This window comes from Mchenga conophoros, linkage group LG23 (assembly GCF_057382185.1).
Source record: "Mchenga conophoros isolate Kocher_MC1m ecotype Shallow Benthic linkage group LG23, M_conophoros_male_GT1.1, whole genome shotgun sequence".
Lineage (NCBI taxonomy): Eukaryota > Metazoa > Chordata > Actinopteri > Cichliformes > Cichlidae > Mchenga > Mchenga conophoros.
Window position 1 is genome coordinate 6,628,062 of NC_140547.1, and position 21,878 is coordinate 6,649,939.

At 40.3% G+C, this 21,878-nt stretch overlaps 3 protein-coding genes across 8 annotated transcripts in view; all 3 read left to right on the plus strand.

Annotated features, from left to right (window-relative positions):
• The window catches only part of ddr2a (discoidin domain receptor tyrosine kinase 2a), a 31,468-nt gene extending 23,809 nt beyond the window's left edge, over window positions 1-7,659 (plus strand). Inside the window, exons 6-17 of one of the 3 annotated variants that reach the window (XM_085265310.1) lie at window positions 470-572; window positions 1,470-1,653; window positions 1,739-1,979; window positions 2,405-2,464; window positions 2,890-3,026; window positions 3,115-3,346; window positions 3,458-3,645; window positions 3,739-3,866; window positions 3,973-4,170; window positions 4,256-4,490; window positions 4,988-5,137; window positions 5,964-7,659. In XM_085265310.1, coding sequence (XP_085121436.1) covers window positions 470-572; window positions 1,470-1,653; window positions 1,739-1,979; window positions 2,405-2,464; window positions 2,890-3,026; window positions 3,115-3,346; window positions 3,458-3,645; window positions 3,739-3,866; window positions 3,973-4,170; window positions 4,256-4,490; window positions 4,988-5,137; window positions 5,964-6,095 — 1,988 coding nt within the window. In that variant the 3' untranslated portion in view covers window positions 6,096-7,659. Of the gene's footprint in view, window positions 1-469; window positions 573-1,469; window positions 1,654-1,738; window positions 1,980-2,404; window positions 2,465-2,889; window positions 3,027-3,114; window positions 3,347-3,412; window positions 3,646-3,738; window positions 3,867-3,972; window positions 4,171-4,255; window positions 4,491-4,987; window positions 5,138-5,963 lie in introns of all 3 variants that reach the window. The other 2 variants (XM_085265309.1, XM_085265311.1) reach the window with 2 other exon arrangements.
• A 174-nt stretch (window positions 7,660-7,833) lies between these two features.
• On the plus strand, window positions 7,834-11,126 carry hsd17b7 (hydroxysteroid (17-beta) dehydrogenase 7). Its single transcript, XM_085264483.1, has 9 exons — window positions 7,834-7,966; window positions 8,194-8,400; window positions 8,520-8,612; window positions 8,751-8,865; window positions 9,848-10,042; window positions 10,155-10,268; window positions 10,347-10,403; window positions 10,482-10,580; window positions 10,673-11,126. The coding sequence occupies exons 1-9, from the start codon at window positions 7,932-7,934 to the stop codon at window positions 10,778-10,780; spliced, it is 1,023 nt and encodes a 340-aa protein (XP_085120609.1). The 5' UTR covers window positions 7,834-7,931; the 3' UTR covers window positions 10,781-11,126.
• Window positions 11,127-14,220: 3,094 nt separating this feature from the next.
• Window positions 14,221-20,337, plus strand: serbp1a (SERPINE1 mRNA binding protein 1a). Of its 4 annotated transcripts, none has more exons than XM_085264641.1 (9): window positions 14,221-14,584; window positions 15,897-16,080; window positions 16,701-16,841; window positions 16,989-17,060; window positions 17,279-17,353; window positions 17,524-17,695; window positions 18,322-18,366; window positions 18,495-18,683; window positions 18,993-20,337. In XM_085264641.1, exons 1-9 carry the CDS (start codon window positions 14,329-14,331, stop codon window positions 19,047-19,049), a joined length of 1,191 nt encoding a protein of 396 aa, XP_085120767.1. In that variant the 5' UTR covers window positions 14,221-14,328; the 3' UTR covers window positions 19,050-20,337. The 4 variants fall into 4 exon arrangements, with proteins under 4 accessions (XP_085120767.1, XP_085120769.1, XP_085120768.1 ...); XM_085264643.1 differs by having other exon boundaries at window positions 16,992-17,060; XM_085264642.1 differs by having other exon boundaries at window positions 14,222-14,584; window positions 17,527-17,695.
• Window positions 20,338-21,878: the final 1,541 nt, after the last annotated feature.

The following is a 21,878-nucleotide window of genomic DNA, read 5'->3' on the forward strand; positions in this document are numbered from 1 at the left end:
TCATGTTAGCAGATTGTTTTGCTCGCATGAGGATGACAAAGAAAAAAAGAAAGCAACTGCTTTTTAAAAGTCACTTTACCTCCAGCTTGTTAGAAGCTTTAAGGGGGTGTCTTAAAGTAAAAGTGCTATTCAGTCGGTTTTGTTCATTCCTTGTGCTACATAAAGTCCTTCTTTTCTCAGCGCTGGCAAAACAGTCCCGTTTCTCCCATACTGCTCCTAAACATTACATTTATATTCTTCGTTTCCTCGTTCTGCCTCTTCATCGAGGACTATTACTGCTACCAAAGTGGAAAATTCCACCCGTCTCTTGTGACGCTTGACATTTTGGTAAAAATCTGAACTACAATGTAAAACAAACTTTGTGGTTTTCAACAAAGGCTTTCTGCATGACGTGAATGATGGATCTCATAAAAGTCCATGGGATTCTCACTTAAAAAAGAGAAAAGAATAATTTTTCTTTGCTTTGCAGACGGCCTTGTTTCATACAACGTTCCAGTGGGAGAACAGATGAATTTGCCCGCTTATCCTGTTTATCTCAATGACTCTGTGTATGATGGAGCGATCATCTACAGGTGTGTGACTGTTTAATGTATTGGGTTTTTTTTTTTGTCATTTTCCTCCATCACACACAACCCTCTCACTTTACATCCACCTTCTTACAATCCTCCCCTTTGCCATGTTGTTGTCCAGTTTCTATGGTGACAGCAGAGACAGACAGTGGTGAGTGGGCCATGGTGGTTTACTGTTAGGCAATACCTCATGGGAATAATTGAGTCAAGCCCGCTCACACAGTTACAAAACCAGATTGAACCAATCTGAGTATTTTGTTGACATTCATGTTTGGGTTATGGTAGGGTGAATAATCTCCTCCATGACACAAAGCTTCTTTTCTCTGTCAAGGAAAAAGGGCAGAGGGAAAAGAAAATGGACCATATTACAATATCAAAGCCAAAAGCCAAAGATTAAAAAATGATTTATGCAATGCTGCCACCTAGTGCTGGATCAACATATGAAAAGTGTTCCTACTAGGGCTAGTTAACCTTTCCAAAAATTATTTATTTTTGCCCTTCAGATTTATATTGTGATATAATTTGTATTATCCAGTGCATAATAGTTCTCTCTTCAAAACAATGCCTGTAGCTTTTTGGCATTTGAAACATGATATTTTACTCTCAAGATTCATTGTTGTATTGTTTTTTTATTTATTTAATTTAAATATAGTGACGTCCTTAGTTACAACCCAAACACAAATACCTTTGGATCAAGTGGAATTTCTTCTGAGTTAATCACACCACATGTCACATTGACCTCTTCCCCAAATGTTTTAATCTCTCAGCTAAATGCATTGAAAAGACGTTTCTTCAACTTCTGTTTTAGTAACCAGTTGTAGTAACAGTTATTCTTCAGTATGAGGCTCCATAGAATTTAAGATCGGAGCATTAAGCATGCTCTACCTCTCTGTTTCTCAGTATGACAGAGGGCTTGGGCCAGCTGACTGATGGAGTGTGTGGCCTGGACGATTTTACAGTAAGTCATGAACGCAATGGATGGCCAGGATATGACTACGTGGGCTGGAACAATGAGAGCTTCCCGAGTGGATTTGTAGAAATAATGTTTGAGTTTGACCGCATACGAAACTTTACCACGATGAAGGTGAGGTTCGTGATCAGAAAAGCTGAAATTCTCCATGACTGTTCAGCTCCACACATCTCACCGGGTGGCTTTTTTCCCCGCTCAGGTCCACTGCAACAACATGTTCTCGAGACACGTCAAAGCCTTCCGTCAGGTGGTTTGTTACTTCCGCTCTGACTCGGACTGGGAGGCCACGCCACTCTCCTTCAGCCCAGCGGCGGATGAGAAGAATCCGACTGCCCGCTTCGTCATCGTCAACCTGGCTAATCACATGGCCAGTGCCATCAAGTGCCAGTTCTATTTTGCTGATGCCTGGATGCTGTTCAGCGAGATCACCTTCCAGTCAGGTACACATTTGAGAGCTGTGTGATGCTCTCTGCTAGTCTGTTATGTATTTAGAATAGGTTTGTATGCTGTCATGCTCATTTCAAGCTCTGTGTTTTTATTGATTAAAGTACTTTCATATGGTTAAAAAAAATACTTATGCCATACTGGGATTTTATAGTGGGCTTTGTGCAGCCCTTTCTTCAATCCACTGTCTGAAACAAGTAGCTTTCACTCCTGCCTCATATAAGCCTGCCTTCTTCTGATTGGCTGCCCCTCGTTTGACTTCTGCAAATAGCACCAAGTGCTTGAGGGCACCACTTCCTCTCTTTGCAAGTCTGGAATTACTGAAAAAATACTAAATACTACTATTTTCTCACTATGCTTTAATAAAAAGTTGACAAGCTCGGCTAATTTCCGATCAACTCTGTGCCATCTGCCCTTTCAGACACAGCCATGTACAACACAACGCTGGCTCCACCCGAGCAAACACCTAACACACCACCAGGTTAGTGCAATACTCACCTCACTTACACTAATAATACACCTATCAGTTACAAAATCTGTGGCAACACCCAACGACATTGGTCTGAGCATTTGGCAGTGATAATGAATGCACCAACACAGCATGCAAACTATCAAGGGTTTAACTTACTGATGTCTCTTTGCTGTTTTCTTATTCCAATCAATGAAAAGCAATTGAGATTTATTATTATTTGTTTACTTCCATTTTTCATTTGCATTTTACAAACTGATTTAAGCAGGTTTTAGATATGCAGTGCCGTAAATGGATATTTTCACAAAATTAATGTTAACTAACCCTCAAAAGCAGGTCCGTCCAGCTGTCATAGGGTGAAAGGCCTGGGCTGGTCTGCAAGAGCACACTCCACTTCAAAATCTTCAACTCTTGCCTCTCTCTCTGTTTCACTGCAGAAGATGACCCCACACACAAAGTAGATGACAGCAACACCCGCATTCTGATTGGCTGTTTAGTGGCCATTATCTTTATCCTTGTAGCCATAATTGTGATTATGCTGTGGAGGCAGGTGTGGCAGAAGATGCTGGAGAAGGTGAGCACACGGTTTGTGCATTTCAGCTGAAGCTTTCTTCTGAGAAGCGGTCAGTTCTGTTTCTTCACCTCTATATCTTTTATTTCAGGCCTCTCGTCAGATGCTGGATGACGAACTAACTACTAGTTTGTCAATACAGAGTGAAACACTGGGCTACCACACCCACAACCAGTCGAATACAACCAATGCACAGGAGTCTAATTCCACCTATGAGCACATCTTTCCTCTCGGTCCAGACTACCAGGAACCTTCGCGCCTCATAAGTAAGCTGCCGGAGTTTTCACAGAGAACAGAAGAGCCCAGTAAGCAGGCAAACACGGGTACTTACAAATTCAAAGTATTTATATTCATTTGCACTGATTTATAGTTACCATGTTGCATTTCAGGTTCGACCAGCACTTCTGCTTCTAAATCCACTGCCTCTTTTGCAGTCCAAGATGGCGTCCCTCACTACGCAGAGGCAGATGTTGTAAACCTACAAGGTGTAACTGGAAGCAACACCTATGCCATCCCTGCAGTAACTATGGACCTGTTGTCAGGGAAGGATGTTGCTGTGGAGGAGTTCCCACGAAAACTGCTCACATTTAAAGAGAAGCTTGGAGAAGGCCAGTTTGGAGAGGTGCAGGTTACAGCTTTGGTTACAGCTTTGCATAAGATAAAACACAAGTCACGTTTTGAATCGCACTCTCCCCGCTCCCTGTTTCTCTTCTAGGTCCACCTGTGTGAGGCAGAAGGAATGCAGGAGTTTATGAATAAAGAGTTTTTGTTTGACATCACAGAAGATGAGCCCGTCTTGGTGGCTGTGAAGATGCTCCGTTCAGATGCCAATAAAAATGCCAGGTGTGCCGGTGCTTCTTGTACCCTTTAAATGAAATGAAATTGCAAGCGTACATGTGAAGTTTTTATTTTTCTCACCTTTAACTTGCAAATTGTTTTCCATTGGAAGGAATGACTTCCTTAAAGAAATAAAGATCATGTCACGTTTGAAGGACCCCAACATCATTCGCCTCTTAGCTGTGTGCATCCACAGCGACCCTTTCTGCATGATCACAGAGTACATGGAGAACGGAGATCTCAACCAGTTCTTGTCCCGCCACGAACCAGAGGGACATCTTGCTCTGCTTAGCAATGCACCTACTGTGAGGTAGGAAGGGGGCTAATATATGCAAACACATGTAAACATGATTTTCAAGCAAATTATATGAATATTTATTCTCTCTCCTCCCCAGCTTCAGTAATCTCTGCTACATGGCCACTCAGATAGCCTCGGGGATGAAGTACCTATCCTCACTTAACTTTGTTCATCGAGACTTGGCCACACGAAACTGTCTGGTGGGCAAAAAGTACACAATAAAGATAGCTGACTTTGGCATGAGCAGAAACCTGTACAGTGGGGACTACTATCGCATCCAGGGCCGGGCAGTGCTGCCTATACGCTGGATGTCATGGGAAAGCATCCTGCTGGTGAGGACTTCCTGCAAAAACATCACTTTATTCAACCGTTACTGATAAATTGTAAATTGATATCTAATTAAACTTTAGTAAATACTTAATTTAGTATAAAAGAAAACAATTATATGATAATACATATACCATAGATTGTCGGTTATTTTTATGACATTATGTATAAAATGTTTTATAGACATGATATACTGTATTATTTTTTTCTACTGACACTGAAACAAAAATTTAGTATTTGTTGATACATGTTATTGTGATTGTTACTCATCAGCGTTGCCAATTTCAGCTGAAACAACAATCGTGTGATTTACGTCACCAACACCTCATCTGTCTACTTATCTGTCTAATGCTCTATTTATTTGTCTACTTGTAAAACAGATAGCAGATAGCTTTCAAGTCAATTACTGATTAGTAAACATTATCAGTTTAAATGCTGTTATTTGTACAGTGATTATTAAAAAGTAGAAAAAAAAACATGTTTGCAATCTTCTGCTTTGCAGGGGAAGTTCACCACAGCCAGCGATGTTTGGGCCTTCGGGGTGACTCTGTGGGAGATACTAAACTTCTGCAAGGAACAGCCCTACTCTCAGCTCACTGATGAGCAGGTGATAGAAAACACGGGAGAGTTTTTCAGGGACCAGAAACGACAGGTGAGGGCTGCCAGAAGCATTTTGTCATTGTTTCTTTTTAAATAAGAAAAATGTAGTTATTATCAGCATTTTTGAACAAAACAAAAAAATAAGAAATTAAACAAACTGTTTTACGACAAAGAATTCAATTAAAATGGGAAAAACACAAATGAATGAATGAAAAGGAGTTAGCAGAAGCTTTATCCTATTCTAAAGGAAAATAAATTTCTCACTGGATTTCACCAAACAAACACCAAGTACTACATACCCATACCTTCACACAGTAGGTCATTTATGGAGATATTAGGGAATGATGATGTAAATGTACTAGTTTTGATATGAGATATATTTAGTTTGGTTTCAGATATTTATTTCCATATTGTTTTAATGAGCCTTCTAACAAAATGTTGTTCTCTCTTATTCACAAAAGGTAGCTACAGCAAATCGATCTATATATTCGATTTAGCATATTTTTTTTACACCAGATGCCTCCTGACACAATCCTTCTATGGATTTGTGTCTCCTCGTGAGCTAATGGAGCCACTAGTCTAAAAATCACAGCTGAAAATCTAGTTTGATACAATTCTTTCTAATTTCATAAATTTGACTTCATTTTTTTATTTGCCAGTGTCAATCAACACCTCCACAGTGTATTTCTTGTTAGCCATAAACTTCTATTAGTTCCATTATTACAGCCATTGAAGTGAATGTGTTTGCTCTGAACCCAAAGTGTAAGTTACTTAATAAATTGTATTTTTCAATTAAAGGAAACAGCTAAACAGTCTAAAGTGCTAAAACAGTAAACTCTTTTGATTCCCTGAGTTAATATCTCATCCATATTGTGCAGATCTACCTGCCTCAACCTGTGTTGTGCCCGGACTCGCTCTACAAGATTATGCTGAGCTGCTGGAGGAGGAATGCAAAAGAACGGCCGTCCTTCCAGGAGATACACAGGGCCATCTTGGAAATACAATCTTAAGCCAGTGCAGTGTTAAAGACAGTGATTTCCAGTCTGCTCATCTCTGGAAGTAAATGAAAATATGGCAATAACAGCAGACATTATCCAGGTTTAAGCTTGTCTCTGTAGAGTAACAGGGTTGGGGGCACTATGTACTACCCAAAAGAGTGAGTGTGTGTCAGTTATTAGCAAAAACAAGTTGGCTAAGATGTTTTATATGCATAGAAATATTCCTCAAAAAAACAGTGCTGTTTTATACTACGCTATTCTTCAAACATGCTTAAGAACATGACCTAAGGCTCTGACTCATGTCGATGAAGCCTAATTTAATGTAGCAAGTGACATTTGGCACTTTTGAAAATATATTTTAATTGCATTTGTTAATGTTGGTTTAAATTTCCTATGTTACAGCAATTTTCATATTGACAACAAAACTAATGCAACTGAACTCTCTAGTGTTTTCTCTTGGAAGACTGCTTGAATGTAGAGGAGGAAAGTCCAGAAAAACCATCACTGTTACAGTTCATCTTATCTCAAGTATCTAATCACCACACATTTAGATTGACGAGAATAACAAGGAAATACCATCTTTTACATCTCCTTGACGTGGTTTCAACATTAAATGTATATGACTCTGTATTTTAAACAGATAATTCTAAATCTCAAATATCAATATTTTGTATTAGTATTTATATGTTAATATGTGTTTGTTCCGTTGGTTTTGTTTGTGCATTAATATGCTCTTTATTTGGAGTATTGTATTTGATGCAATGCAATAATTCTCTAGGTTACATTTTGGATTTCTACGTTATCTTTTATCCTGCTGCAAACTGTTGAGTTGATCATACACTAAGCTCTAAACCATTGTGATTGATAATCGATGAGATATTGGAAGATGCTTATCAGCAATCCAGGCCGCGTTGGTTCAACAGTATGTGTTTACAGTCAGTGTCATTGGAAAGATGTTACTGAGAGTGCTGTGGATGTTGAACAAATGACAGAGAAAATAAGTCTTTTTTTGAAAGCAGATTAAATGTAGGTATTCATCCTAAATGGTGTGTTTGACAAGAACCATAAGATGCCTATGAGTGAACGCTTTCACTGTAGTTTATACAAGCAAATGAAAAATAAATATCTGATGAGTCATCTACAGGTTTAGCTTTCTGCAGTTGGCTTTTTCTTCTGTATTATTTCCTCTTCGATTTGTTTGTTTGTCCACGTCTGTGCTGACTTTCAGATAGTTTAACTGTGTTTACAGGCTTTGCTTTTGCAGGTCTTTGTCCCTCTTTGTAAATCAAGAGAAAGCTCAGATCATTGCCCTTTCAACTTATCCCTATCTGGGCAAAGACATTCTACAAATTAAATCTGATATTTGGTTTAAAGATACATTTGTGAAGCTTGCAGATGTTCTCACAAGACAAAGAAAGAATTTCATGGCATTCTCCATCAGCTCAGTGCAGGCAGATGAAGTCCTAATATGTTGAGATTCATTTCATCTTTGTACTCAAATGTTTAAGTGAGAATATTTTATATATTTCTGTAAGCAAAAGTTGTTCATTAAATAAAAATTAAACTGGAAATTGAATCTGTTTGAGAGCTTTTGTCTTATTCATGAACAGAGCTGAATATTTCATGCTGTGTCTGAGTGGGCTGTCCCTAAAGATGATCAGCTGACAACCATGTGGATCTTATTGGCGGAGTGCTGCTACAGCATCCAATCAGAGCTCAGAGGTGGGGCGAAAACTGTTACTTCACAGATCAGGAAATCATTCTTAGGACTTTGCACGGATCAACTGACTTAAAAGAACATTTGGCAGCAAATGTAGTTTTCTATATTGGCAGTTTGAAGTTAACAGGATGAATAAGGTGATTTTGGTAACAGGAGCCAATAGGTAATCACTGTTTTTGTTTTTTAAATGATAACCTTCAAATCAGGAAACTTTATATGTTCAGTGAACTTACTACTAGTTATATTACAAAAATGTTTGACTAAATGTCATTTTTGCAGTGAATTTAATCCACAGTATTAAACAGTAATACTGTAGTAAAGTATTGCTGTAAGTAGTAGTAGTAGTAGTAGTAAATACTAGTAGTAATAGTAATATGGATTTCCCTGCAGTGGCATTGGCCTGGCACTGTGTGAGCGTCTCCTTTCAGTGGACACAGAGGGTCTCCAGCTTTGTCTGGCCTGCAGGAACATGCGCAGGGCTGAAGCTGCTCACTCAGCTCTCCTCACCTCTCACCCCAAAGCCCAGGTGGCCCTGCTGCAGGTGGACACCAGCAGCATCTCCTCCGTCATTAGTGCTGCACAGGAGGTCAAAAAGAGGTGGGAAGATGAACTCAGAAACACAGAAATCAAATCTGTACTTGATAAATCATCACTGATCACCAGTTATGCTGATAGTTCTTTATGTGCTATAGACAACCATTGTTTGTTATCTGCAGGTACGACCGGCTGGACTACCTTTACCTGAATGCAGGAATCATGCCAAATCCACGGTTTGATGTAAATGCCTTTTTCAAAGGCCTCTTTTCCAGGTAAACTAGTAACTCTAGATGTGCCTGAATCCTCAATTTTATCTACAGTGCATCACAGTTTCTTTATATTTCATCATCTTCAACTGTGTCCCATGCTGCATTTCTTTTGCCTCAAATTTCTATAAACCTGTATTGCAGAAATGTCATCACAATGTTTGCCACCGGTGAGGGCATTCTGACACAGCAGGATGGTGTTACCCCTGATGGCCTCCAGGAAGTTTTTATGACAAATCTCTTTGGTCACTTTCTTTTTGTGAGTCACTTTTGTAATTTGGTGTCTGAATAATCTTCATATTTTAGACAGATCTGCTCATAAAATATTGTACTGAGATGTGCTTTGTCATAGTTTTCTGAAGGAAGACTAATTGCTGGTCGGTTGTCCTTGATGAAACAAATATAGGTGATACTGGATCTGTTTGTCACTTAGCAACTATGCTCATTAAAAATTAACAGCACGTACTGCTCTAGCCATAAGGTCACAGCAGGTAATATTCTGCTCACTTTGCATTTTCGGCTAAATTGGGGCTGCCATCAAAGTAACCTTTTCAAAGTTCTTGTTTAAACTTTCAGCAATTATAAAACAGTCTTCAGTGCGCTTAAGAAAACTGTTCACTCTCACTTTTAGTGAGAGTGAACAGTTTTGGTGGAATCTTCTTAAAATGCTCATTCAGTTTCTTTAAAATCTACATACGGTAGATTAGCCACAACATTAAAACCACTGCCAGGCAAAGAGAATAAGGCTGATTCGGCACTGGCATTTATGTGGAGATTAGTTTGGCACATTCCTCCCATAGAAATGTTTTTGTAGACCAAACAGAGACAGTAATGACACCCAAAACAGAACTGGCCTTCAACTGTAGGACTGTGCACATTGTCAAACCCCCAAAACTGCTTTCGAATGCTTAAAAGAACAGAGTCCAAGGCCTTCAAGATCAATAACTAGAACAAGCCCAGTCAACCCTACAGCCCACTGGACCCTAGGTTCCACTGCCCATACTATTTTGTTAAAGTTATTTTGGTTACTTATATAATATCAGCTGGTTTTAGTGTTATGTCAGATTGCTGCATAAGCATCCAGTTTAATATACAGATGTGTTTAAGTACATGCAGTAATCTCATCTGTTCTCACACAGTTCACCCAATTACCTTGGGTTTAGCTTCTTTTTTGGACAAACTGCAGTGCAAGTTTTAATTTTATCTTTCTGTGATTTTGTGTCCTGCTTTTAATGATAAAGGTCAGGGAGCTGGAGCCAATGCTGTGCCGTGCAGGCCGGACCTCCCAGCTGGTCTGGACCTCCTCTAGTAATGCTCATCGTTCGGCCTTTAGTCTCGAAGACATTCAACATAAAAAAGGCACTCAGCCTTACAGCTCTTCCAAATATGCCTCTGACCTGCTCAGCCTCACACTCAACACACACTACAATAAACAGGTCAGCTCATGCACCTCACATGCCATGACTGACTCACACCAGAAATTGCATTTCTTTTTTTAAGCTCCTAATATTTTGATGAAAGTGACCCTGGTGCTCATTATTTTTTTAGGGTTTGTACTCATCTGTGATTTGTCCTGGTTTTGTGATGACCAATCTGACCTACAACATCCTGCCCTCCTTCCCAGCATTCCTCTGGACACTGTTTACGCCTATCTTCTGGCTTGTGAGTGACACAGTTGTTACAAATGCATAGTTGGGTGTTTGGCTCTATCTGAGATGTGTATTTCTTTCAAACTCACAGATAAGAATGTTCACAAACACTTTCACATTGACACCTTATAATGGAGCTGAAGTTCTGGTAAGTAAAACAGAAATTCACACTTCCAACACACAGTTCAGGTGAAATTCATGTTCTCAATTCTGTTCTTATTTTCAGTTTTGGTTATTTAAACAAAAGCCTGAATCGCTGGACCCATATGCAAAGTATCACAGCTTAACATCTGGGCTAGGGAACAACTACACACAGCCCCGTAAGGTACGGCGGGTAAAAATTTACATTAAAAACTAATGTTGAGTCAAAACAGTCTGTAATGTAGTTCCACATATGTCTTCTGTGTCTCTTCACAGATGGACATTGACTTGGAGACATCGGAGTCTTTGTATGAGAAATTACTGCAGCTAGAAAGAGAAGTAAGGAAGAAACTGAAGGACGAACAAAAGGAAAGCCCACCGTGATCCCCCAAATCCTGCAGGATCATCTTGATGCAGATCACCCAGTTCTGGATGGAAAACATTTTATTCCCGTCTCACAGGTCTCCTAGGAGGATTATGTGCTCTGGCTGTCAGAAAAATAACACACCTCTACCTGTCACAGCAACCTGCAAGGCTGAATTTTAAGTGGGAACTGATGAGTGTGGTGCATGTTGTGACAGCACACATTTTCATCTAACAATACAAATAAGCACTGCCTGTTGCACTAATTCTTATTCAGAGACTTAACAAATTATCAGAACCTACTAACACAGCTACTAACACAGTTTTGGAGTCTAAATACACAGAAATAAATGTGATCACCACTATGCATTTTCTCCACTTTCTCCAATCTGGTTGTTAATCCCATGGTCCTCACGGCAAAACGCAGTGCAGTCTGACAGCAGACTATCTGTGTCTTCCCAAAAGTTGATATAGGTACTTCGTGTGAGCCTCTCGGCGGTGTACGGAGGTGCCGGCAGGTGCGCACAAGCGCTCTCGAAATACCTCTCCGGAGGATCTGGGGCAGAAACCCAGCAGCCATCTCCGTGTTCCATTGTTTGGTCTCCAGTCTCGCACTCCTCCTCTGCTCCGCTCAGTTTCGGATTGCAAAAAGCCCAAACCATCCCGCAGAAATAGATGAAAAACGTGCCCATGACCATAATCATGAGCGCGTAGGACTCTATCATAGCTTTGGTGACTGCGGACGTCATTTTGCGCATATGCAGGAGTTACTGAACGGACTACCGAAAGTCTGGTCGCGAGGGGGAAGTCAGCAAAAGTGGCATCACCGTTCGAGCTGGACCACTCAGAAACGCGAGACAGATATAGGAAGAAAAAAAATTCCCGGACGATTTAAAGTCGACTATTATGGGAGTTTTTAAGATTCTCAAAATTTCGATATAAACAGTTACTGTTTTTTTGTTTTTTTAAGACTACCGAGGAGAACCAGCAACAAAACATCAAGCTTCTGTTTAATGTGTGGTCTTGCTTTGTGTTCGGTTGTCTTTTCAGCCACTCACAGTATTACATATGCCTATTTAATATTTGCTTATTGGCTACAGGGTATATATATATATATATATATAATCATACATGAAGCACAACCAAGTTTCCAACTACCACGTGGCACTGCAAAATATAAATGCACATAAAAGTGCAGGAATTTAGAGATCATTTATAACGTGTTTGTTTAATGAAAATATTACAGACAAGACAACATATTAAATGTTGAAACTGGAGAATATTTTTTAAGGTATAGGTTGTTATTTTTAATTTAATCCCAGCAACACATTAAATAAGACTGAGACTGGTGCATGTGTTTAGTCTTACATCATACTAAAACTCTAAATGTTTTCATTTTCTTGATGATGCATGATGCTCAACTACTCACTGTCTCCTTATTAATGTGTCCGTTTCTCAATTTCCAAGTAAACAAATACAATATATCAGAACCAGAAACATGGTGGTGAAAATAACTCATTCTGTGCTGTGGAACAGCTGCTGATTAAAAGAAAATGTCACAAAAATGTTGCAGATCATCAAATGCATTTTAATATTAGACAAAGATAATCTCAGTGAATACAAAATGCTGTTTTTAAATGATCATTTCATTTATTAAGGGTTATCCAAACATTCCTGCGCCCATGTGAAAAATTAATTAGTCTCCTTGTTAAATCATGAACTAACTTTCTTTAACCACATTTTTTGTAAAGCTGAGTTCATTTTCACCAACCACACCCAAGCGGGATTATCAGGCCTGTTGAATCACTTAAACAGAACCTGTCTGACAAAGCGAAGTAGGCTAAAAGATTTCAAAAAACAGCACAACATACCACAAATTAAAGAAACTCAGGAGCAGCTGAGAAACAAAGTCACTGACATCTATCAGTCTTGAAAGTCTTGGAAAACCATCTCTATGTCTTTGAGACTCCAACAAACCACAAAGGGACCCATTTTCCATAAATGGATACAACTTGGAACAGTGATTACTTTTAAAATTGAGCTTTTCCTTCCCACTTTTCCTTCTCAATGTCAAAAACATTTCAGTGATCTCCAAGATTTCAAGAGTCAAATATGGTGGTGGTAGTGTGATGGTCTGGAGCAACTTTCCTGCTTCTGGACCTGGATCACTTGTCCTAACTGATGGAATCATAAATGCTGCTCTCTACCAAACAGTCTTAAGGGAGAATGTCTGACTATCAGTTTATGTTCTGAAGCTCAAGAACATTTGGGTTATGCAGCAGAACAATCTGAAAACCATTAGCAAATATACTACTTGAATAGCTCAACTAAACAAGAACAAAATGAAGGTTTTGTCAAAATCTGGACTTAAATCTGATTGCATTTTGTTTTGCCATGACCTTAAAGAACATACACATAAGGTCAGGCCATTTATGCCTGAAAACCCTCCGATGTGACTGAATCGAAACAATTTTGCAAAGAGGGTTGGGCCACATGTCCTCCACAGCGTTTTGAAACACTTATTGCCAGTTATCACAAGCGCTTGATTTTGGTTCTTGCTGCAAAGGGTGGCACAACCAGCTATTAGGTCCAGGGGGTAATTACCTTTTCACACAGGACCAGGTTTATTTGCATAGCTTTCTTAGACTAATACAATAAAACATCATTTTAAACTGATTTTTATATTCACTTGTGTTATGTTTGTGTAAAATTTTTTTTTTGATGATCTGAAACATGCAAGTGTGACAGATACGCAAAAAAATAAGTGATCAGGAAGCAGAAAAATAATTTTTAATTGTAGCCCTGTGTTACAGTCTTAAACCACCACAATGCATTTTTGTATAGCACTGTTTGCAGGTTTCCTCACCTACATCAGGCAGTGCTGATAAAGCTATCTCTAAATACAAATGTGAAGTGCTGTTTATACTTGCAGTAGGCTACTTGCCAGCTTTAAATGGGGGCTAGGCCCCGATATTGTGCGAATGCTTGTTCTGAGCTGTACTAACATACCTATACTCTGTATATTAACTCTACCGTAAACTTAAACTTTAACAATTTAAGTGAAATCTTTGACCACTTCCTTTTGTTTTCCAACAAAACTATAGTGCCTCTATTAAGAGGAGCACCTGCTGTTTCCCTTCGAGATATGTGAGGCAATATATAATAAGCCTGACCAAATATTTGGGCCCTCATTAGTGTGGAAACCAGTCTGCAGTGCTTTTCAAGACAGTTTCGAGGACTGGGGACATTTCTGAAAAGTCAAAACAAGAGCACGCAGTGTAAATGAGGGCACTCATGCTTTATTTTACAGACTACACCGGATAGCAACACTAGCCCCTCTTGCATTGTGGGTAAACGAGTTTCTTCAATTGCCTATCAGTAACCCAGTCTAGTGATTTGATCGTCCAAAGAAACTACACACCCCACCCGCGCCAACCCAGAGGTCCCGGATGTCTATCGCGCCGGAAGAGAAGACGGTCCTTTCCCAGCCATCTTGTGGCTTCACCTAGCGAAGTGCTCGCACCAAGCCTCGTAGAATCGGAGGAAAATCCTGCTGAAGGGGCGCCATCATGCCCGGACAAATGCAAGAAGGTTTTGGCTGTGCCATAACCAATCGGTTCGACCAGTTATTTGACGACGAGTCGGATCCGTTTGAGCTGCTGAAGCAAGCCGAAGTAAAGAAGAAGAAGGAGGCTTCTGCCCCTGGTGCCGCCAAGACTGCAGCCCAGGCTGCCAAGCAGCCTAAAAAGGAGTCTCAGAAAGAGAGAAAGACCCCCTTGACCGATAAGAAGGAGGAGACCCAGGCCGTCCCGCTCAAGAAAGATGGTAAAATATAATTTTCACGTTTCATGTCTCGCACAGTTAAAGCAGATGCTTAACATTGAGCTAACAGGCTAAGCTGCTTGATTACTAGCTAGCAATGGTTCACAAGCCACCCTCCCCGTGACATGCGGTCCACATGGCTGTTGTGTGCCCCTGCTGGCTGTCATTTACCCGAACAATGACATTTAAACAAACGTGTTCTGCAGTGGGATCCGTTGGGCTTAAAAAATTTGCTGCCCGACGTGTTTTGGCTTGCCCTCCCCCCTCCAGTGGGCCTTGTTGAGCGGGTAGAACCTGAAAGCCTGACTGGCCGGGGGTGTATCTCCGGGTTTATACGTTTATGCTTGCCACGATGGGCTTCCAGAGACCCCCACTTGTGGCTGAGCTGACCCAGAAAGCAGTTTTTAGGAAGCAGTTAATTATTTTAAAAATAAAAGAAAAATATCTTTCTGTATATTAATGGCAGGCGCTTTAAGGAGAAGGAAGTTTAGCACGTGCAATGATTGAAGTAACGTAATATGAGTACATGTGTACGCTCGTGGCGGATCGGCAGGTGGATTGGACCTCGGAGCCTGCACTGCTCTCGCGCGGATGAACCTCGTGGTTGTAGTGTGGGGCGTGTTAAAGCACAGGCTCTTAACCCGCCACTTCCCATTGGCACATAATGCAGCCGCGATGCACGCGGTCGACGTACATTCACAGCGCTTGTATCTCCGGTTTCCATTTTCCCCCAGATATTTAATTGTCATATATAACATCATGTATAGTTAACAAGTCATTCAATATATTTTTGTTTTACAACTTGTTTGTCTTAAATTTTCCAGCGTCAGGATTTGACCTAGTTCCAGGAGGTTAGTTTGCCATTATCTTCACTTCAGGCTGCCAAGTAGGCTCATATCTGTTTGCAAGAGAGAAGATGAGACAGGTGCGCTGACTATGGTGCAACCAGCTGCTCCTGTGTAGTGGTGGATGTCTATTTTGGTAGCTGGTGAGTTAAGCAATGGGTGGGTGGTGTTGTGTCACACTGGGTCAGTGGCAGTTAGATGGGCCATACAGGGTTAAACACTGTGTAGGTGTTAATTCACATGGCTGGCCTGTGAAAGGAAGGAGTAACAAGTGATTAAGTTATCAGATGGCTTTCCAGGTTAGAAAACAAAAGTAGGTCAACTTCCTTTGCATGTTAATTGGAATTATTTGCTCCACTTAAACACAACAAACACATCTTCTTTGTCTTTTATCACACTCGACATTTGGTCCCAATCTGTCACTTTCACTGCTAATGGTCATCTGATCCTCCTGTTGTGGTCAATCCTAGGTGCTGGAATGAGGAGGATGGGCCGGAAGCCGGAGGGTGAGGGGTCCAGACCCCAGGGCGGCCAGGGAGAAGGACGCCCCGCAACAGACAGACGGCCAGCGGACAGGCGGCCACCTCGCCGCTTCGAGAGGCCTGCTGGCGACTCTGGCGAGAAGCCTGAGGGTGGTGAATTTTCAGTGGAGAAGTGAGTTTATTTTCTGAGCAGACTAATTTCCAACAGGGTGTCTTCTGCTTTCACAAAATAGTTGTCATTATTGGGTGGGACTACAACTGTTTAGGCGTTTTTTACCATGATAAGAGACTGTAGTCTTGCCCAAACTGCGGCAGGCACATATATTTTATTGTCACAAAAATCTGTGTAGGAAACTGAAAAAAATAAAGTCATCTGCAAATCAACTTTTAAGTAGCTACTATCAGGATTTTTATGAACCTTTTAAAAAAAATCAGTTGTATGTGCAGTCCCACTCAGTTGTATGGAGTCTTACAGGGAGCTTTAGGTCATTGCTCAGCTGATTGATTCACTTTCATATTCTCAGTTTTTGTTTACAGCAGGCAGCAGGAAAAGGAAAAACAACAAAAAAACCAAGCAAACAGAAAGCTTAGCACCAAGCAGTAGACACAGTTAGCTGTTCAGGACTCCCTCAGGAGTTTGTAGAAACCAAAACCGGAGATAAGAGTGTTATGTTGTAATGGTGAAAACTTGTTTTTACTGCCCCCAACTGGACAATAAAAATGTTTTCCCCATTGGCTAAGGACCTTGGCCAGACTGTGATTGTAACAGTTGTTCTGCATTAATTTCTTTAGGCCCGTCAGCGACAGGCCAATGAGGGGACGTGGTGGCGGTAGGGGAGGCCGCGGAGGCAGGGGTCGCGGCATGGGTCGCAGCGATGGCTTTGATTCCCGAGGAAAACGTGAATTTGATCGGCACAGCGGCAGTGACAAATCGTAAGTAATATTTTTTTTTTTTTCCGCTCACTGTTCTTATATATCGCTTCATTGAAATACCCTTAATGCATCTGGTTTTAAGACCTTTGTGTGTGTTGTGATGCAGTGATCATGTTATGATCCTGGCTAATCCAGATGTTGTTTCAGTAGTTTGAAAGGAGAAGAGAAGCGTGGTGGAAGTGGATCTCACAACTGGGGCACCGTTAAGGATGAACTGAAGTAAGTTCTTACTTTAGGAACAGAAGAAACTTCTGTGATAGTTAAATAACACCTTTACGCTTTGATAGCGATAACTCTCTCGTCTGCAAGAGATACATTAAATGATCTATTAGTATGCCATTCTTAGGTGACACATGTGCTGTTCTGGGTAAAGCTTACTAAAATTGATGCATGCAGAGCAATCCTCATTTTCATGGCTTCCCTGCCCCTCCTTGCAGTGAGCTTGACCAATCAAACGTCACTGAAGAAAACCCTGAAGGAGAGGAGCATCCAGCTGCCGACTCTGAGAACAAGTAATTTTTTTCACCTTGCTGTGTTCCTCAATGAGACTTCACTTTCACTGTGAAAAGATTCACAACTTTTGATGTGCATTTTGTAGCCACACATGCACATCCATACTAAATCAGTTACACTGAAAGACAGTGTTATTAATTCTAACGCTTATCTGGGTGTGTTCATGTTGAAGGGAGAATGAGGTTGAAGAAGTGAAGGAAGAAGGCCCCAAGGAGATGACTCTGGATGAATGGAAGGCCATGCAGGACAAGGACCGCGCCAAGGTAGAATTCAACATCCGCAAGCCCAACGAGGGAGCTGATTGGAACAAAGGATTTGTGCTCCACAAGTCCAAGGCAGAAGTGAGTAAAAACAAAAGGTCTGCTCTCGGTTGGAGAAATTATTTGTTGCTACATTTTAACAGGTATCCAGTATTCAAGAATTATTCTTCCAATGTAGTATATTGACACTTCCAAAATAGGTGAGACAACAGCTTAGCCAGGAATTAGGGAAGATTATGGAAACTCCCATGTGTTGGAGGTTATGTTAAATATTCTTTCTCCGTGAGATGAAACTGACTTTAATAGTGTTGCACCGGTGCAAAAGGTTTTCATGGCTGCACTTCAAAGTCAGAACTTCAACATAGAACAGGAAGTAGTTGTACTTATCAGACAATGATGCAAGTTTTATTTTTGCAATATGCCTTTAAAAAAAAAAGTGAATCGGAGTGTTGTGCAAAATTGTATTAGCCAGTATTCACTTTCTAAGGCAGTACTCCATCATAGGATTTTCAGTCAATGTGCAGAACATGTCACTAAAACTGGGTTTCACATTATAGGTGTGAGTCATAAATTTTTAACGGGAATCGACAGGATGTTTTTATATTAACTGTATTATCTTATTAAGAGATTTGAATTTGTTGGTGGAAGCACATTATTTTGATCAGTGTGTTAATGTTGGCTTGTGTCTTTGTACCTGTCCACTGCAGGATAAGAAGGGTGATCTGATTGAACCTGAGGTTGATGAGCCGAAGGTAAAATTTCTACAGTTGCATGTACTCTGAGTATATGAAATCCAGACATGCATGCTAGCAGAACATTTATGTTGCAGATATACCAAAACAATAAAACTTAATTTTTAACCCTTGTTTTTGTAATTTAGGGAGATGATGAGCACCATTGCAGGAAGCCAGCCAATGACATTACGTCACAGCTGGAGATCAACTTTGGAGACCTGGGCCGTCCGGGCCGTGGACGTGGTGGACCACGTGGTGGCCGTGGAGGTGGAGGTGGAGGTGGTCGTGGCCGCGGCGAAGCCACCAGGCCAATGCGTGGTGGAAGGTCTGACAAGGTATGGGGCATTAAGCACAGCTTAGTTGCTGTTATATCAGCAACAACCAGGTTTATGCGCAGGAAGTTGGGATGCACAACACGAAATGTTTAAATTACCAGTGATTCTGATATTTGCTCTTTTTGTCATATAGAACGTCCTTTTTTATAGAAGTGGTACAGCCCTTCATTTAAAGAACAGATTGCCCTCTGCTGTTAAATCATTTTACGACTTATGGCAGTCAATTTATTTCTGTATTATTGCAGTGGACCATTTCCATTAATCAGTCATCTTTTCTAACTTGTACTTGTTGTCCACCTTTTCTAACAGTCATCTACGTCTGTGCCAAACGTGGACGACCCAGAGGCCTTCCCAGCCCTGGCTTAAGCCATGGTTGCTAATCCTCAGGCCTACAGGAGCCTCCTGAGCACCTCCACTACGAGGCTTGCATGTTCCTGGATCCTTCAGCAGAGTGAACCAATGGAGAAGACTGTCATTTACTATGACACTCAATGTGAGGACTGAGTTTTACCCAATAAAAACAAAACGAAGATGGAAAAAAAAAAACAGAAATTAACAAAAAAAACAAAAAAATAAAAGGACTTCTTGCTACTCTGGAGCAACTTATTGGTAGAGGTTTTGTACTTGGAAACTAAGTAGCAGGGATGTTTTCATACAGTATTTTTTTCAGAGGTTATGCATTGTCCATTGATAAATTTTTGTAATTGCTGCTTGAAAATATGCATTTTGAAAGAGTATCTTTAGTGTGGTGTGTGCCATTGCTTTCTCGCTTTAAACTAGGCACTGTGGAGCTCCAACCCAAGCTCATAAGCTCTGACACACCAGGTATTTCAGATGACGTTACAGCTTCAGTCATTGAGATTTATGGATTTTTTTTTCTTTACCACTGGGATATTGTTTTATATTTTGTACAGGAGGTCTATTCTTGTATGATCTTCAGCCTGTAAATCGTAACTATTTTCATAGATTCTTTCAGAGACTGTATTTCACATGGTGCAAATAGGATGCACCTTGATCTTTGGTCAAAAGGTGCTACCTATCTTTGAATGCATTGATGAAATGGCGCCTAAATCTGAATTTAAGGTTCTTTTTGTACTGAAGATGTTTTGAAGGAGTAACATTAGGTCATTTTGGAGGAGCACGCTGGTGATGACTCTTAAATTTGCGCTGATCATGAAACTTTGGTCAGGTGAATTTATTAGCTCAAAGATATTTCACATTTTCTCGTTACTTGTTATTTGAAGTGCAATCCTTGGTCTAATGCATCTTCCTCCTTGCCCATTTCATCTTTGATCACTGGCCATGTGCGAGTCAATTAATGCCTTTCTTTTTACTTTAGAGCGATAAGGGGAGGAAGTGTTTTTACACAGTTGAGATTTGACCCTCTCCAACTGTTTACACACTCCACTCTGGTATCCTTTTACAGATGTAAACTCAGCCCAGCTTCAGTTTGTTTCTGCAGTCTGTTCTGTGCTGATATTTTCCTTCACTGTTGACTTGCCCTGTAGCTTCCACAGTGGCACCACTGCATAATTGCTCTGAAAGAAATACAGTTGTCCATTGTGTGGAACAACAGAAGTTCTCTACAAATGTGTGAATTCTAGCCCTGCTATTGGAGACCTCTGTCGGTAAATAAAGGTGGTCGATAAATTTTTTTGCATTGTCTTTTCTTTTTTTTTGTCCTGCCTGCACAAAGGCACTATTATTTTACGCTTTTGCTGTACATTTCTTTTAAATTCCCTTTTGACCGCATCACTTTTTAAATGTATGCTACCACTGTGTTCAATTAGGGGGACCTGTTATGATATCTAGCTGTTTTTTCACCTTGTCCTACTAGGCTAGTGTTGCATTATTACTCTAGTCATTTGACTTGCGCTGGACCTTAGTGTAGCCCCTCAGTTTTCTGAAACAACCTGATTTCTTCACTCCTTTAGGCCAGTTTTGTCCTGAAGGTTGGCTTTTGCAAACAAAAGATGTGAACAAATTGGCTGCCTGTGCACAGACCCAGCGTGGTGTCTGGGATAATCATTTGATGCTAATTTGCTGAGATGAAGCCAGAAGTCCTTATAGTCTGAAACCAAACATGTAGATCAGATTGCATCCTGTATTTTTGGCTCTGGAGTTACTATTACATACAGAAACATTTTTAAAACCCTGACCATGTTTGAAATGAGTTTGTAGAGAGATACTTTACTTGTCCCTGAAGGGAAATTGTTGCTACTGCTTTTAAAGAATGCAGTTTGTTGGGGAAAGACAGCTTTTGTGTTTTTGCTGCAAGTGCAATACTCAGATATTTGTTAATGATATTTGTTAATGATGAGCAGACTTTCAGCTTTAATTTGAGGAATTTAACAAAAGTATTTCATTAACTGTTTTAATAAATAATAGGCCCTTTTTTCACAGGCTCAAAATTAGACTGCTTTAAATCTAAATAAATAAATAAATAAAAAAAACAAATATATATATATATATATATATATATATATAAAAATAAAAACACTCCTCCCTTTAGAGATTCTGCCAGCAGCTTCAGTTACTGCTTATGTGGGTTCTTTTGCATTTAGTAAGTGGAAGGCATACTCTACAATAGAATAGAAAGGCCCTTTACTGTCATTGTCCATGTACAACAAAATTGTGAGTGCTCAACACCAGCTGTGCAGGTTTAAAATATAAATAGTAAGACAGCAAGAATAAACAACAGGAAAAATGTATACAAAATAAGAGGTAGGCTCCATTAGAACAGGTTGCAAAGTGCTTGGTTTAAGATGAGATTCAATTCAGTTTCCTTCATATAGCAGCAAAGAACACGGAAAACCCCAACACTCATATAACTCACCTTATAAGCAAGCACGTTGGTGACAGTGAGAAAGAAAAACTGTTTTAAAAGGAACCAAACAGAACTAGGCTCAGGAAAGGGCAGCCAACTGCTGTGACGGCTTGGGGTCTGGACGAAAACAGGACCAAGACACACTATGGAAAAGAGTCAGAGATGAATAATAAGCAGTGATTAAATGCAGAGAAGTGTATAAAGAACATCACCTGACGGAAGAAAAAACCCCTCAGTGCATCATGAGACTAGATTACTGACTCAATGATTACTGATTACTTTATTTACCATGAGAAACTCGTGGCTTCTTTTTATTTTGACAGATTGATTTGACTGAATCTGAGCAGAGATTTCAACCTTGTACGCTT